Genomic DNA, 18,132 nt, shown 5'->3' with positions numbered 1-18,132 from the left:
ATAGATATATAATGTACTCTCTAATGAATCCCACAAGGATTGGAACAATCATCCCTAGCATTCCCACTGATTCCCACTGATCAGTTACTAGCCATCCCCTTTAATGTGAGGATTAGGATTAGGGTTATATTCATGAGTTGAATCTATGTTTGGCTTAGCATGTAGATATTTCATGGGAGCAATTGCAACAGGAGCAAATGTCATGGAACTGTCCCAGATGTATTGGTTGGGGGGTTTGGAGATGAGTGTAAATCAGTTCTTCAACATCACATTTCAAAATTTCAAATCAGAAATTGAAATCTATTTCAAATGGATTTGGTCACTTGATATACATTGAAAAACAAACAAATATGTCTTCTGCAACATGATGTAATTTATGGGACTTGGGTCTGGGTGAAGTTATCGGATCTCATAAGGGACTCAATGTCTTCCCACAATGAGGTCTGAGTCTGGCTGGAGGCCAGTTGACTCTGACCACTCAGATGTCGACAACGGAGCCGATCGAAGTCCATGGCTTCTGTCTGGACGTCGGCACTCACCATCTCCTGCTGGGTGGGGGACCCCTGGGCTTGGGTACTCACATCAATCAAGCTGTCACTGCCTTCGAGGAGCATCGATAGGCCGGGCTCTGTCTGGACCGAGATGGAGGTGCCGAACATCTCCAGATCAAAGACAGACACCGTCTGCGTCTCAGTGTTGGAGAAGCTGAACTGGGAGTACAGGTCGAGCCCAGTCTGGCAGAACTGGCTGTTGTCTGACATCGGGGTGTCAGTGCCGCTGCTGCTACTTGTGCTCTGCGCTGTCTGTGTGTGCTGGTCCAGGAAAGAAAATTCATCCAGACTCCAGTCCCAGGCCGTCTGGGTCTCCTGGTGGCCTGTGTCTGCGCTCAGACCAGTCTGGGTCTGCTGACAGCAGGACAAGTCATCCATCCTGGGCAAATCCAGTGTAGAGTTTGCACGGTGCTCAGTACTGGCCAGAAAGAGTAGGTCCAGTCCAGACGTCCCCACATCAGCCTCCGCCGTTACAAGGCTGGTGCTCTGGACGCCCATTTCCATGGACTCTATGTCAGTCTCTGTGGCTGTATGCTGGCTCACTTGCGATGCCTGACTCTCGCTGGTATCTGTCATGGCATCAGAAACACTGGAGAAAGTCTGTGTCTCTGAAGTGTTGTACTCGAGGAGGTTCTGGAAGCTGAGATCTGTTTGAGTCAAGACCTCGTTAGGGGGGAGGAGAGTGGACCTTGTGTTGATCACAGGACTAAATGTGGAATCAGTCTGGGTGGTACTCACTGCTATGACACTCCATGGAGTCTGAGTACCACTACTATCAAACTGAGAGTTCTGTCTGAGGGCGTGTGATGGTATTGGTCTTTGAGTAGAGGGAGCATTGAGGCCAAAAGCGCTCAAGTTCAATCCCGTTTCCGTGACAGGAGAGGCAGGCAAGGTTAGCGGGGAGCCTAATGGCACAAAGTTTGTACGCCCTGGAAGCAGGTTACCCTCCTCACTGGGGGGTGCGGTGTGATCTGCTGAGTTCCTTGAATCCAGGCTTGTCTGGGTCTGAGCAGCAATGCCCTCCCCATCCAGAGTCTGGGTTTCACTGGTGGCTAGCTGGCTTGTAATGGGCCATTCGCAGTTTGTCTGAATGGCCAGGGTCTTTTTGTGTCTCTTTGCCGTATGCGGTGCATTTGCTAGGGGTATGTGACTTGGAAAGCAACTGTGGGCAGTCTGGGCATAGCTGCTACTCGTGGTCTGCTTCGGCGACCCGCTGGCACCAGACTCGTCCGTCTGCGTGGAGGTCGTTGCCAGGGTCGGGCCACTCTTGGAAGTTCCAGCAGCATTTCTCGCATCCTGCAGAGATCCGAAGTTGGGGATGGTAATGGTAGCTGGTATGACCTTGCCAGCTTGCTTTGGACTTCTCTTGCCAGGTATTCCATCAGAGACTTTGATGCAGGTAGATGAGTAGGGCACAAGGGGAACAGGCTCAAGCATAGATTTGCGGATCTCGTTCGCATCCCCATATGGCACTGGTACAACTAAAAGATACCGTTCAACTGGGGGCTCACGTTTTCGCCTGGAAAAAGAATGAGACAAAAGGAAGTAGAGAGAGAGAGAGAGCGGGTGGGTGAAGAGTTCTGCAATCATGAGCAAAGTCTGTGACAGTAAGCATGGATGAAAGCAACTCTAACCTTACAATCAAATTTTCAGGTACACACACACACGCCCACACACACACACAAAGCAATTACAACAACAACAAAAATGCTAATAAAGCATGCACAAAAGCCAAGATGTCTGAAGAAATGTTCCAAAGGCACTGAACACAAACTTAGAAGTTGTTTACAGTAAATAGGGACTTTTCGATTTCACCCCGTGGAGGTGGCCGTCGAGGAAATGACATCATTTTAACCCTATTCTAACTGGGCTATTTGAGACCAAGTTTTTACTGAGGGGGGGTCAATTTGACCCCCCCTTCAGATCTCGGCCGCCGATCGCGCGATCGCCGCGAAATTTTGCCTGAAGATAGAGCTGGATGTCAACTACAAGATTACATGCTCATACAATAGAAAAATATTGCCTTTCTATTTTTAATAAATTAATTATGCAAATTTGTGCATGAAATCATATTTTCACCTATAACTCCATTAAAAAGACTGGAGGATTGCTGAATTTTTGTGTCAGAATTCCTCAAGACACATCAAACAATTTTCATGTAAAAAAATAGCACAATCGAAATCAATTTCTTTTGTTTTTTATTGTTTTGTTAATTTCTTATGTATTTTATTGTTTTTTCGACCTTTTGTTTTCTATTGTTTTTTTGCCAAAATTTGTTGCAGGCACTTTTTCAGGCTTATCTACACTAGAATTGATTAATTTCAATGGTTAAAAGTTGAAATAATCTAATTTATATCAATTTAACCAAAAAATACAATTTGCATTGGATTTGCACACGTTATCATGAATTTGAGCTGTTTTTTGGTTGACATGCATATGCAAAACATTACGTAACTTCAAAACGGTGTACCCGGATGTCGCAAATTTGGTGTCAAAATATGCGGGAGACTTCAATGAAAAAAGTCGTGAAACGACGCTGCAAAATCTTAGCGCGTTGCGAAATCGTGGCGCGAAACATCGAGGGGGGGGGGTCAATTTGACCCCCTCCCCAGTTAGAATAGGGTTAAGGAACTGCGCATGCTCAAGATTCTCCAGCACGTCCAACGCCAGAATCGCTAATGCGTGTTCGAGGGATTTCACGTCCACCCGAGATTTATGGTGTGATGATGTCATCGCATGACGCAACCAATCACCAGCCCGTTAGATGAGACGGGGGCCATGACGTCATAGCAGTACGTCACGAACAGGGTGCACTGAAATCAAAATGTGTGATAACACCGTGGACGTGCCGAGTGGACTGCGGCCATTTCGAGCCGCTTTCGTACGAGACGGCAGCCACGTCCACGCAATTGAAAAGTCCTTAATAAGTGATTGAGTGCGCATTGATAATGTATGCAATTGCGAATGTCATTGAGTGTGACTATGGCAAGCAACAAATGTACCAGTCATTTAGTACCAGTCCTTTGTAAAAAAAAAAAAAAAAAATCATGCCCACCAGCCATATTAATAGGCAAAATGAAAGACTGGTCACGTTACTACTTTCAGCCAATCATATGACAAAGATCCATATCACTATTTTGAAATAGCTTCTAAAAGCACGCTATCTGAAATGAATTGTTCAAATTAAACTGACACTTCAACAAATTCTGTTATAAATTTGTACAACACAATCAACAGACAATTCACTTTACCTTGTCACAAAAAGCAAAGCCATCCTTCAGAGTCGGGGTACATACTGACTTTGAAAACTCACTGTGGAGTAGTCGACCACTATTGCACATTTAATTGGTGAAAATAATGTTGAACGGTTATCACACAAAATGGCACACAAAATCTCGAATCCCACATTAGATGTAAACATCTTGTAAAAAAAAAAAAAGAGTTTGGCAATGAGGCTACTTGACCTTGTAGCTACCAACCTCTTTGATGCAAACTCTTCTGGCAGAGGATGATGCTTCCTCTTGGCGTGCATGTACAGGGCTGTTATCGTGTTGTGCTTGTCACCGCAGGAGCAGTAGAAGGACTTGCCGCAGTTTGCCTCGTGAGTGGTCAGCTGCCGTTGTGTGCTGAACCGCTTGTCACACTTCTGGCACGCGTATTTCTTCTCAGCATGCAGAATGTAATAGTGCTGGATGAGCGCAAATCAAGATAAGAGAAACAAGAACGTACCAATTTTCATCATTTCAAGAGATTATATCCTCAAGCTGTCCATTGAGAAAGGCATACACTTCACAGCAATGTAGATAATAATACCTTACATGAACCATTAGGAGAGTGTGCAGCACTTAAATGAGGGACTGATTAAGTTAAACCAAAAGTATATTTGACACATTAAGGAATAGTAATGGTTATGTTTGGGATAAGTATGAAATCTGTATTTCACATGAAAATTTTTGTAACCATGCTGCAATATCTAAAAATGAAGTCAGATGACTGCACATCAAACCGTCAATTATTCCTTGTTCAGGTATAGTATAGACATGATTACGAATATACCCACATACAAATAGCCTTTGTTGGTGGATCTCCACACAGAAGCAACCTGAACAGGAAGAACACAAAATCACTGGTCCCTTCAGAGTAGTAGGTCCTTGCAACTACTACTTTCTTTTGATGCAGAAGCAAAGGTGAGTGACACACTCTTTATTTTCACTTCACCATTACAAATTTATTATATTTTTCTTGAAGTACAATACACAAATAGCATAAAGGAAAAGAGATTTCAAATATTAAAAATGTCAACAAAAAATGAGCAATCATCATTTTTAAGGTTTTCTCCACTCAATCATAAATGCGCCACTACCTGCTTGAGAAGGCTGAGTCTGGTGAAGGGTTTCTCCTGCTCAATGCTTCTGTTGCACATCCTGACAGGACAGTAGAAGTGCTTCGTCACCTTCCTCAGATTCTTCTGATGTGACCTGTTGAACCGCTTCCACTCATCCTCATTCTGGATAATGGAAATGCAAATGAATGTAGAGATTACTTGAAAGAAAAACAAAAGAAAACAAGACAAATGCAAATTACCACCAGACAACCAGATATTGTGTACAAATGTTATGTGTTGAGGTTCATTTTTTCTCGCTGACAGAAACAGTATTTATGAAGGGAACATTCTCTTTATCAATATCAGCAGACTGAAGGCAAATGAAATCCTGTAACTGGGGTTATGCACACACACACACACACACACACACACACACAAACATTTTCTGTAAGCAGAGATACTTCTTTCGATCATTTTATCTTTCAAACAAGATTTTAAAAAAAAAATCACATTTTCATTCATATATCAGCATGTGTGTCAGAATGCACTATACCCTGGATGGAAAGATGTGTTACCATCTCTTTGCCCCAAAACTTGTCACTTTAATCACATACAATCTAATGTTCTATGACCAGGTAGCAGACCTGATAACACTCTAAAACAATTCCTATAGATGAGTTACATTGTATTTCACAAAAGGGTTTGTTTTTGTTTTGTTTTTTAAATTGCCTGCTGATCTATATCAGTGTCCATTCTTAAAATCTTGCAGCTCTTGATTTTTTTTTTTTTTTTTTTTTTTTTTGGGGGGGGGGGGCACTTTCATCTCCAAGATATCACACATGTGTATACAAACTTGTACAAACTTATACTGTATCTCTTTTTTTATACACACAGCTACTGGTGGAAATCTACAAGAGATGTTAGAGCCATATGACTGAGTTGGGAAGTTTTGGACACATCTGATCACAAATCACTATCACAATCATTTACCTTGTAAATCTTGTGTGTCTGTATGAGATGAATGCTGCGAGCCGCCGATGTAGTGAACGTCTTGCCACAGCCTTCCACGATACAGGGCACATTGACCTGTGGTTCTGCCTGGAGCTCTGCTTCCGTAGGACAGTGAACCTCAATTACATCCACTGCTTTGTCGCTCTCCATTTTAAGCAGACCAACCCGTCAATGACCCCATTACACAGTCAGAATATTCCACCAGTGGTTACTGCTTACACCAAAATATCTAAAAAGAGGAAAGACATCACTGTCACAATGATCATTTCAGCAGCAGAATTTTCCATGTAAATACATATCTATCACTCAGTCCTGAAATGCTTGCTGGACTTGCTGGACATTTCAAAGCCACAAAAGTTTTGTTTTGATCAAGTGATTAAAAGATGTTGCAAACAATTTGAAAATAAAAGTACCCAGGTACTCTACATCAAGGCAAATGCCAATCACAGATGAGTGCTAACCACGTGTACACACACACAAACACACACACACACATGCGCAACCTTTGGGATTATAGGAGGCAAAAGAAGCAGGGATGTGATAGAGAAAGGGTTTAAATCTATGGCTGTATTCAAACCCAATTAATAGACATATTCACTGCATAATCATACACTGTACACAGTATACAGTATTGAAAACATGTTATCAACATTCAAGAAACAAAAGTAATTTCTCAATGGAAAAAAAAAAACTGAATTGACAAAGCAGGTGTTGACTGTTTAAATACTAAATTACATCCAACAGAACCAATCAAATAACATTTTCAACATTATGCTTGAAACAAACGAGCAGATGAAAAATTACTTACAAAGTAAGAATACACCGCACTATGATTTGCAACTTACAATTGTATAAAGCTTCTAGTACCATGTGATGTAGACCTTGACACTAACAGCATGCAAAAGTCTGCATTATCAGCTAAAAGTAATAAACACTGGCCATCATCATGCAGGCCCACCAATACTACTCTTTTAAATCCTTTAATGTCAAACATGGTCATCCTGCAGGTGCTAATGCACTTTTGCTATTTGTAATCCCAAGTAAATATCATATCATATAATCATCATGCACATTCACATGTCCCCACTCCCAAAGCCCTATATACAAGAAGGATTAGGGTTTTTGTGGCATTTTTAAAGGAGTATGGAACTACTTTAATGCCAGCCTGCCTTCCAACAATTACTGGTAACAAAGGAAAACAATGCTAGAGTGGATATGACTTGATCTACAAAACATAGCAACTCAGCTTATCATACTGTATATACACCACATTATATTTCGCAAATTTCGTGACTGGGGTGCTTGCTATTCACGTATTTAAAAACATGCACAAATATCAACGCTAATCCCAACATGAATGTGAAGCGCATGCATACATTTCTCTGCGTATAAATAGTACTGTATTCCATGATTGTGAATTTGACCACACATCAAATTGTCAGGAAATCCCAATTCACAAAAGATTAGACTCGCTAAATATATGGTGTATACGGCACTCCTTTACCCTTGTTTTATTTTTCCCTACCTTCTTTGTCTCTTTGAAATTATTTTGGTGAACACATTTTCTCTCTCAGTAAGTGGACTAAGTTGTTCTGATTCTACAGGAAAATTCAAGTTTACCTTCTTCTGTATTTAGAAAATAAACGATTAATGCCACTCAGATACAGCCCTTCATGAACTCCTACTAGCATCTCACATTGAATCAAAATTTAAAAGTTATGAAGTAGAAACGTTAAATAGAATTATCATAGAGCTGAATGATAGCGCAATGCCCAGGCCAGTTCAGTTTTTCCGTTTTCCAGTTTCAGTTTATTCAACACCAAAAACCAAACACGATACATAAATTTACTAGAACTCACTTGAATGATCATAATAAGTACCGGTATGGGAGCGTTCGTTTTGGCTGATCGCAGTAATATTGCTTCATGCTCGACTCCTAAATAAATTACTAAAACTACGTCTATGGCCTACTATGCATCTGTCACATTGTGTTCTTCTGGAGGACATGTACCGGGCGGTAACGCTTATCAATGGATGGGATGCGTATGGGATGATGATACCGCATCCCGCATGCGGTCTATCTACGAGTATACTCCTACTAGACCCAGTCTAGGCCTACTGCAGTAGTAGGAGTACTCGTAGATAGACCGCATGCGGGATGCGGTATCATCATCCCATACTGTAATCAAGTTACCAAAGACAATCCCTCTTGTACAGTCCCACACCCGTGTTTATGAGTAGGTTGAGGACATTTATAGGATAGCGACTCGATGATTGGTTACTGAGTAGATACTCCCTCAGCAATCATCGGCACAATTGTTGACCTACTGCCTAAGCCACGAAATCAATGAAGTAAATTGTCGACATTGTGTGAAAATAATGACAAGAAGATCTTCACACCACCAATGATACGGGAGAAGCTCACTTACCATTCCTTTTCAATTGACTCATTTCGTGGGTCGCAGTCTCTCTGATAGTTCCTACGCTTCGGAATCAGGTTGAGCGATGTCGTCATTATGAATACATTATTCGTATACATTGTAGAAGCTTGTACACCGGTTGTACGCACATGTTTACTATTTTGATCAGTAGGATTTAAAGCTCACGCGGCCATAATGTGGATAGCAATACTCTAGCAGCTGCTGTGCTCCAAGCTCTAAACGTACAGCACAAGCAAGCACAGATCAGCTCAGTCGGGACGTCAGTTGTCCAAGCAAGCGCCAAAGATGAGTTCAGTCAGTATCCAGGGTTCATCGTTTTGTTCATCGAAACCTTCTAGTCATGAAATTTTCATCAGTTGTCGCCATTTTGAATATGCGGTAAGTGGGACTGAATCAATGATGGTAGGCACTTAAGAGGCGAGAATGCTCTGCGGGAAGTAGTTTCACCAAAGGTCACAGACATTAATTATTCATGAGCTGGCGCGGAGACTGCCGAAGCCTTATTGAATATGTATGAGGTGGGAGATTCCCTTTCCCCTGCGTTGTAAACGTACACCACCGAGTGAACGTCATGTAAACACATATCGCTTTCACAGTTGCAGCAGTGTGTGTGTGTGTGTGTGTGTGTGCGTGTGTGTGTGTGTGTGTGTGTGTGTCCGTCTGTCTGTCACTCACTCGAGGAATGTCCATCGACGATTCACCCTTGTTGACATCCCACAGACTCTGTACAAACATGGTTTGACGATGAGTTTGATCGTCATTGTGGTAAGGGGTGTCAAGATTTCTTCAAATAAATACTTTTAGTAACGTTAGGGCCTAACGTTAGTTGTTATTCTTTTTTTTTTTGGGGGGGGGGGGGTGGGTAAAATGGGCTAGATCAGAAAACACAGAAAAGTACACTCAATGAAATCAGTCATTCTTGGAAGTTCTAATTGATTCGAAGTTCATCTCAATCAACCGTTAAAAATGACAAAAAGTGCACTTCTAATGCCTATGCGAATATTACGTAAAACGAGGCGACAGTAGAGTGTGGTGAGGCGACAGTAGAGTGCGGTTTGATCATATTGGTGAATTTACCGATGAACTTGAATTTTTAGCATTAATTATTTTTAGTAGAGTGACAAACAAAACCCTGGAGCCGAAACTCATGTCTTTTGATGTGATTCGACCGCTAAAAATGACAACATCTTAGTATTACGTGCTCTTCTAATGCCTATGCGTTATACACATAAAACGAGGCGACAGTAGAGTGTGGTGAGGCGACAGTAGAGTGCGGTCTGGTCATATTGGTCAATTTACCGATGAAATTTAATTTTTAACATTCATTATTTTTAGTAGAGAGACAAACAAGGCACCTGGAGCCGAAACTCATGTCTTTTGATGTGTTTCGACCGTTAAAAATGACAACATCTTAGTATTAAGTGCTCTCCTAATGCCTATGCGTTATACACATAAAACGAGGCGACAGTAGAGTGTGGTGAGGCGACAGTAGAGTGCGGTTCGGTCATATTGGTGAATTTACCGATGAACTTGAATTTTTAGCATTAATCATATTTAGTAGAGTGACAAACAAGGCACCTGGAGCCGAAAATCATGTCTTTTGATGTGTTTCGACCGTTAAAAATGACATCTTAGTATTAGTGCTCTCCTAATACCTAAGCGTTATACACATAAAACGAGGCGACAGTAGAGTGCGGTTTGGTCATATTGGTGAATTTACCGATGAAATTGAATTTTTAACATTCATTATTTTTAGTAGAGTGACAAACAAGGCACCTGGAGCCGAAAATCATGTCTTTTGATGTGTTTCGACCGTTAAAAATGACAACATCTTAGTATTAAGTGCTCTCCTAATGCCTATGCGTTATGCACATAAAACGAGGCGACAGTAGAGTGTGGTGAGGCGACAGTAGAGTGCGGTTTGGTCATATTGGTCAATTTACCGATGAACTTGAATTTTTAGCATTAATCATATTTAGTAGAGTGACAAACAAGGCACCTGGAGCCGAAAATCATGTCTTTTGATGTGTTTCGACCGTTAAAAATGACAACATCTTAGTATTAAGTGCTCTCCTAATGCCTATGCGTTATACACATAAAACGAGGCGACAGTAGAGTATGGTGAGGCGACAGTAGAGTGCGGTTCGGTCATATTGGTGAATTTACCGATGAAATTGAATTTTTAACATTCATTATTTTTAGTAGAGTGACAAACAAGGCACCTGGAGCCGAAAATCATGTCTTTTGATGTGTTTCCACCGTTAAAAATGACAACATCTTAGTATTAAGTGCTCTCCTAATGCCTATGCGTTATACACACAAAACGAGGCGACAGTAGAGTGTGGTGAGGCGACAGTAGAGTGTGGTTTGGTCATATTGGTGAATTTACCAATGAAATTCAATTTTTAACATTAATTATTTCTAGTATAGTGACAAACAAAGCCCCTGGAGCCGAAACTCATGTCTTTTGATGTGATTCGACCGTTAAAAATGACAACATCTTAGTATTAAGTGCTCTTCCAATGCCTATGCGTTATACACAATATAAAACGAGGCGACAGTAGAGTGTGGTGAGGCGACAGTAGAGTGCGGTTTGGTCATATTGGTGAATTTACCGATGAAATTGAATTTTTAACATTCATTATTTTTAGTAGAGTGACAAACAAGGCACCTGGAGCCGAAATTCATGTCTTTTGATGTGTTTCGACCGTTAAAAATGACAACATCTTAGTATTAAGTGCTCTCCTAATGCCTATGCGTTATGCACATAAAACGAGGCGACAGTAGAGTGTGGTGAGGCGACAGTAGAGTGCGGTTTGGTCATATTGGTCAATTTACCGATGAACTTGAATTTTTAGCATTAATCATATTTAGTAGAGTGACAAACAAGGCACCTGGAGCCGAAAATCATGTCTTTTGATGTGTTTCGACCGTTAAAAATGACAACATCTTAGTATTACGTGCTCTTCTAATGCCTATGAGTTATACACATAAAACGAGGCGACAATAGAGTTTGGTGAGGCGACAGTAGAGTGCGGTTCGGTCATATTGGTGAATTTACCGATGAACTTGAATTTTTAGCATTAATTATTTTTAGTAGAGTGACAAACAAAAACCCTGGAGCCGAAACTCATGTCTTTTGATGCGATTCGACGCTTGAAAATGACAACATCTATAGTATTACGTGCTCTTCTAATGCCTATGCGTTATACACATAAAACGAGGCGACAGTAGAGTGTGGTGAGGCGACAGTAGAGTGCGGTTTGGTCATATTGGTGAATTTACCGATGAACTTGCATTTTTAACATTGATTATTTTTAGTAGAGTGACAAATAAAGCCCCTGGAGCCGAAACTCATGTCTTCTGAAGCGAATCGACCGTTAAAAGTGACAACATCTTAGTATCAAATGCTCTTCTAATGCCTATGCGTTATACACATAAAACGAGGCGACAGTAGAGTGTGGTGAGGCGACAGTAGAGTGCGGTTTGGTCATATTGGTGAATTTACCGATGAACTTGCATTTTTAACATTGATTATTTTTAGTAGAGTGACAAATAAAGCCCCTGGAGCCGAAACTCATGTCTTCTGAAGCGAATCGACCGTTAAAAGTGACAACATCTTAGTATCAAATGCTCTTCTAATGCCTATGCGTTATACACATAAAACGAGGCGACAGTAGAGTGTGGTGAGGCGACAGTAGAGTGCGGTTTGGTCATATTGGTGAATTTACCGATGAACTTCAATTTTTAACTTAAATTATTTTAAGTAGAGTAACAAACAGAGCCCCTGGAGCCGAAACTCATGTCTATTGATGCGATTCGACGCTTGAAAATGACAACATCTATAGTATTACGTGCTCTTCTAATGCCTATGCGTTATACACATAAAACGAGGCGACAGTAGAGTGTGGTGAGGCGATAGTAGAGTGCGGTTTGGTCATATTGGTGAATTTACCGATGAACTTCAATTTTTAACATTAATTATTTTTAGTAGAGTGACAAATAAAGCCCCTGGAGCCGAAACTCATGTCTTTTGGAGCGATTCGACCGTTAAAAGTGACAACATCTATAGTATTAAATGCTCTTGTAATGCCTATGCGTTATACACATAAAACGAGGCGACAGTAGAGTGTGGTGAGGCGACAGTAGAGTGCGGTTTGGTCATATTGGTGAATTTACCGATGAACTTGCATTTTTAACATTAATTATTTTTAGTAGAGTGACAAATAGAGCCCCTGGAGCCGAATCTCATGTCTTTTGAAGCGAATCGACTGTTAAAAGTGACAACATCTTAGCCAAATGCTCTTCTAATGCCTATGTGTTATACACATAAAACGAGGCGACAGTAGAGTGTGGTGAGGCGACAGTAGAGTGCGGTTTGGTCATATTGGTGAATTTACCGATGAAATTCAATTTTTAACATTAATTATTTTTAGTAGAGTGACAAATAGAGCCCCTGGAGCCGAAACTCATGTCTTTTGGAGCGATTAGACAGTTAAAAGTGACAACATCTTAGTATTAAATGCTCTTCTAATGCCTATGCGTTATACACATAAAACGAGGCGACAGTAGAGTGTGGTGAGGCGACAGTAGAGTGCGGTTTGGTCATAATTGGTGAATTTACCGATGAGCTTAAATTTTTAACTGAAATTATTTTTAGTAGAGTGACGAACAGAGCCCCTGGAGCCGAAACTCATGTCTTTTGATGCGATTCGACGCTTGAAAATGACAACATCTATAGTATTACGTGCTCTTCTAATGCCTATGCGTTATACACATAAAACGAGGCGACAGTATAGAGTGTGGTGAGGCGACATAGTAGAGTGCGGTTTGGTCATATTGGTGAATTTACCGATGAACTTGAATTTTTAACATTGATTATTTTTAGTAGAGTGACATATAAAGCCCCTGGAGCCGAATCTCATGTCTTTTGAAGCGAATCGACTGTTAAAAGTGACAACATCTTAGCCAAACTCTTCTAATGCCTATGCGTTATACACATAAAACGAGGCGACAGTAGAGTGTGGTGAGGCGACAGTAGAGTGCGGTTTGGTCATATTGGTGAATTTACCGATGAACTTGCATTTTTAACATTAATTATTTTTAGTAGAGTGACAAATAGAGCCCCTGGAGCCGAATCTCATGTCTTTTGAAGCGAATCGACTGTTAAAAGTGACAACATCTTAGCCAAATGCTCTTCTAATGCCTATGCGTTATACACATAAAACAGCTTCTTAAAACGAGGCGACAGTAGAGTGTGGTGAGGCGACAGTAGAGTGCGGTTTGGTCATATTGGTGAATTTACCGATGAACTTCAATTTTTAACTTAAATTATTTTAAGTAGAGTAACAAACAGAGCCCCTGGAGCCGAAACTCATGTCTTTTGATGCGATTCGACGCTTGAAAATGACAACATCTATAGTATTACGTGCTCTTCTAATGCCTATGCGTTATACACATAAAACGAGGCGACAGTAGAGTGTGGTGAGGCGACAGTAGAGTGCGGTTTGGTCATATTGGTGAATTTACCGATGAACTTCAATTTTTAACATTAATTATTTTTAGTAGAGTGACAAATAAAGCCCCTGGAGCCGAAACTCATGTCTTTTGGAGCGATTCGACCGTTAAAAGTGACAACATCTTAGTATTAAATGCTCTTCTAATGCCTATGCGTTATACACATAAAACGAGGCGACAGTAGAGTGTGGCGAGGCGACAGTAGAGTGCGGTTTGGTCATATTGGTGAATTTACCGATGAACTTGAATTTTTAACTTAAATTATTTTTAGTAGAGTAACAAACAGAGCCCCTGCAGCCGAACTCATGTCTTTTGATGCGATTCGACCCTTGAAAATAACAATATCTTAGTATTAAGTGCTCTTCTAATGCCTATGTGTTATAAAAAGGCGACAGTAGAGCGAGGTTTGGTCATTACTTGGCGACCACTAAAATTGGATTTACAACAAAATATTTTGATAATAAGGTGACGAACTAAATACACTTACGTGTCTTCTAAACTCTGGTGTTTTGATGTGATTTTAGCATTAAAAATGACTATCATGTTAGTATAATTGTTCTTCCAATGTCAATGTTTTGTACATAATGCACACACACACACACACACACACATTATATATATATATATATATATATATATATATAACATATGTATACATAAGAATCATATAACAAATATGATTCAGAGTTTTTCAAAACTACAAATAAATTGAGAAAAAATTGAAGATGCACTGCCTTAGAAGTGGATTCTGCTCTATGCACACTCATCGATGATTTGCAGTCAACCCTTCACACTACTTATGTTACTGATTTCTTTCCTTGCAAACAATGGCTGAAGGGAAAATTTAGTCGAAATATACATTAGTCTCAGAATAAAGAGTACAATATTATGTGTATAACAGTAAAATTCTGATCAAAACGGAAGAAAAACAATGAAGTTGTGACATTTTGAAATTTCGCTAATTTCTCACGAAAGAGTTCTTGAACAGTCTTTATGAATATACAAATGGCAAAATGAGCATGCCTTCCCCTCACAACTTTCCATATTATTTGTAAATATGGACAAACTTCCCGTTTAAAACGCATTTATGCCCAAAGCTGAAATCCTGATATATCTATCTGATAACTATTCTGAAGTTATTCAACACGGAATAACATCATGTCTGAGATTTCACTGACGGAAGCATTGAATTTTCATTTTTTTTTTAACACAATCAGTAGAAAACTGTGAGGTTGTAACATGGTTATATAACTCATTTACATAATATCCACTGTACAAGAACTGTTTTGCAGAAATTAGCAAAACTTCAACATTTCATAACTTCTTAATTTTTCATCAGTTTTTCAGTCAAATTTCTACGGTTGAACTTGTAAGACTTTACTTTTTTTTTTAATTAAACTACTTACTTTTGGAATGGATCCTGAAATCCCTAGGAACTCTCATACTATAGAATGCAAACACAAGAGCAAGGTTTCAACTGTTTCTTATACCAGGCCTCAGACTTCTGTATTAGTAAAAAAAAAAAAAAAAAAAGTAGCTAAAATGTTACCAGGACACAAGTTTTTGCTTGTCATAGAGAAGTCTTACACAACTTAACTTCACAATAATAACATGAAACATATTTCCTCTGAATTGTCGACTAGCTGGAGAAAAACATGAAGTTGGAAGACCTTGTTGATTTGCACCATAATGTACTCGTACCATGGTAGCATACTGTCTGCTACTCATAATAATCTGACCTGCACAACTTTGCAGAATGGAAGCATGTTATATACAAACTTGTGATGCACTTGTGCCACTCTTAATGCTTTGTGGCCCACGTTGACGCACCATTCTTGCTCTCATACTTTTGCATCAGAAAACAAAATAACTGAAATTATTTTACTCGGTACATGTCTTTGGCTTGTCTAAAAAAAGTCTTACATAACTTTACTTCACAATAATCACTTGAAACATACTTCCTCTTAATTGTCTACTAAATACTTTGTGGGCCACATTGACAGAACAGGCTTATTTTAGATGTTGTGAGCAAAATGTCGTAATTACAAAAAGAATAACATACATCGTAGTCATAATTGTACAAAAGAAGGTTGAAAAAGAAGAAAGAGATAGATAGAGATGTACACCCAATGACCAATTCGTTGAAAATTCAATCAAAACAAGATGCGAACATAATATGTGATTTCAGAAGCTTTTTGAATGTTTCAGTGGTCTCTGCTGATCGGATCCTCAGTGGAAGAGCGTTCCAGAGAGATGGGGCTGCAGCAACAAAGGCTTTTTCTCCGAGAGTGGAGATTGTTCTTTTAACCGTTAATTGTTTATTATTACATGAACGGAGATTTCTGCCAGGGACGTATTCTGAAACAAGGTTTTGCAAATATTTTGGAGCTGAAGAATGTAATACTTTCCATGTATGAAGAAAAATTTTAAACTCTATCTTCTTGGATACTTATAGCCAGTGAAGATTTTTTAGAACTAGGGTAATGCTGGAGAAGCAAGATGTTCCACTGAGGACCCGAGCAGCAGAGTTCTGAGCACGCTGTAGTTTGGCCAGTTGGTAAGATGAAGCCTTGAACAATAATGCATTTCCATAATCAATACGAGACAAAACATACTAATGAATAACAGAGGCTGCAACTTTGTTTTATAAGGATTTCCTGATACTTATGTGAATATTGCGTGTAGTAGCAAATATACAGATCGACATGTGTTTGTAATGTGCGTCGCCATTGACTTTTCATGGTCAAAATAAACTCCCAGATTCCTACAATTTGATACAGATTGTACATTGACACGTCCAATTCGTAATGATTGACTACGGACCTTTGCTGGCAGATGTTCTGATGCAATTATCATGAATTCACTTTTGCCATCATTCAGTTTGAGTTTGTTCCGTATCATCCAAGCTGTCATATCATTAATACATGCTTCAAGTCTATGTCTGGTAGAGGCCTCACTTAAAGGATCAGATGGATCGAATAATCACATGAAACATACTTCGTATGAATTTTCTGGTAACTGGAGACAACTACCAAGCTGGAAGACCTTGTTGATTTCGCAGCATAATACACTCTTACCATGGGAGCATACTGTCTGCTACTCATTAGAATCTGACCTATAGGGCCTACTGCACAACTTTGCAGAATATAAGCATGTTATAAACAAAACTAATGGTGATGCACTTGTGCCACTCTTAATGCTTTGTGGCCTATGTTGACACACCATTCCTGCTCTCAAACTTTTGCAGTGGAAGAAAAAAAAAAAAACAATAACTGAAATCATGTTCTGGGTACCTGTCCTTGGCTTGTCATAAAGAGGTCTTGCACAACCTAATTTCAAAATAATCACATGAAACATATTTCCTCTGAATTGTCTACTACCTGGATACAAATATCAAATTGCAAGACCTTGTTGAATTTGCACCATAATAAACTCTTACCATAGTAGCATACTGTCTGTTACTCATAAGAATCTGACCTATACTGCACAACTTTGCGGAATGCAAGCATGTTGAATACAAACAGTGGTGATGCACTTGTGCCACTCTTAATGCTTTGTGGTCAAAGCTTGCAAACCATTCTTGCTTTTATCCTTTTGCACTGGAGAAAACAATAACTGAAATCATGTTACTGTTAACATGCTTTTGGCTTGTCATAAATAAGTCTTACACATCTTATTTTCAAAATAATCACAGGAAACATATTTCGTCGGAATTGTCTACTAGCTGGAGACAAATATCACGTTGCAAGACCTTGTTGATTTTGCACCATTATATACTCTTACCATGGTAGCATACTGTCTGCTACTCACAAGAATCTGACCTATACTGCACAACTTTGCATACAGAATGTACGGTAAGCATGTTATGAACAAACTGGTGATGCACTTGTGCCACTCTTAATGCTTTGTGGCCCATGGTGACGCATCATTCCCATGGGCGTAAATCCCGGGGGGGATGGGGGGGATATATCCCCCCCTGAAATGGAGGAGGGGGGGATGGCCTGTACAATCATCCCCCCATGAATTTTGAGGAAAAAAATAGAGGAAGCAGAAATGTGATTGTAACAATTTTGACATAATTATTGCATGACGTTTGTACGCCGGCCTTCAGACAGGTAACATAGCTGAACAGTATTCTATCTTGTAGGAAAATGTATACATAATTTTCTCAAGCGCTCGCTCGCTTCGCTCGCTCGCTCGGAAAGTAACATCGACATACAGTCACTGTAAGGTATGGCTCAGACGTTGACAACGTCAAATAGTATAGGCCTACATGTAAACATGCTAT

At 39.9% G+C, this 18,132-nt stretch overlaps 2 protein-coding genes across 2 annotated transcripts in view; one reads left to right on the top strand and one right to left on the bottom strand.

The window, feature by feature from the left end:
* Positions 1-77: 77 nt before the first annotated feature.
* Positions 78-6,123, bottom strand: LOC140232990 (uncharacterized). The gene is made up of 4 exons (XM_072313095.1): positions 5,866-6,123; positions 4,915-5,058; positions 4,031-4,239; positions 78-2,070 (listed from the first exon to the last, which is right to left on the bottom strand). The coding sequence occupies exons 1-4, from the start codon at positions 6,034-6,036 to the stop codon at positions 375-377; spliced, it is 2,220 nt and encodes a 739-aa protein (XP_072169196.1). The 5' UTR covers positions 6,037-6,123; the 3' UTR covers positions 78-374.
* A 2,479-nt stretch (positions 6,124-8,602) lies between these two features.
* LOC140232793 (ribonuclease P protein subunit p40-like) overlaps positions 8,603-18,132 on the top strand; it is a 40,045-nt gene continuing 30,515 nt past the window's right edge. Inside the window, exon 1 of the mRNA XM_072312910.1 lies at positions 8,603-8,705. Within this exon, the coding sequence (XP_072169011.1) occupies positions 8,613-8,705 (93 nt within the window). The 5' untranslated portion in view covers positions 8,603-8,612. The remainder of the gene's footprint in view (positions 8,706-18,132) is intronic.

This window comes from Diadema setosum, chromosome 9 (assembly GCF_964275005.1).
Source record: "Diadema setosum chromosome 9, eeDiaSeto1, whole genome shotgun sequence".
NCBI lineage: Eukaryota > Metazoa > Echinodermata > Echinoidea > Diadematoida > Diadematidae > Diadema > Diadema setosum.
Note: the sequence above shows the minus strand (reverse complement) of the source record. Positions and strands in the feature narration are given on the sequence as shown.

Bases quoted from the DNA above. Each gene is read 5' to 3' on its own strand.
- LOC140232990 (XM_072313095.1), bottom strand. From the start codon at position 6,036: ATGGAGAGCGACAAAGCAGTGGATGTAATTGAGGTTCACTGTCCTACG. The intron at 4,240-4,914 runs GTAGTGGCGCAT...GCGCTCATCCAG, and splicing joins GACTCAGCCTTCTCAAGCAG to CACTATTACATTCTGCATGC. The intron at 2,071-4,030 runs GTTGGTAGCTAC...TTCTTTTTCCAG, and splicing joins GAAGAGTTTGCATCAAAGAG to GCGAAAACGTGAGCCCCCAG.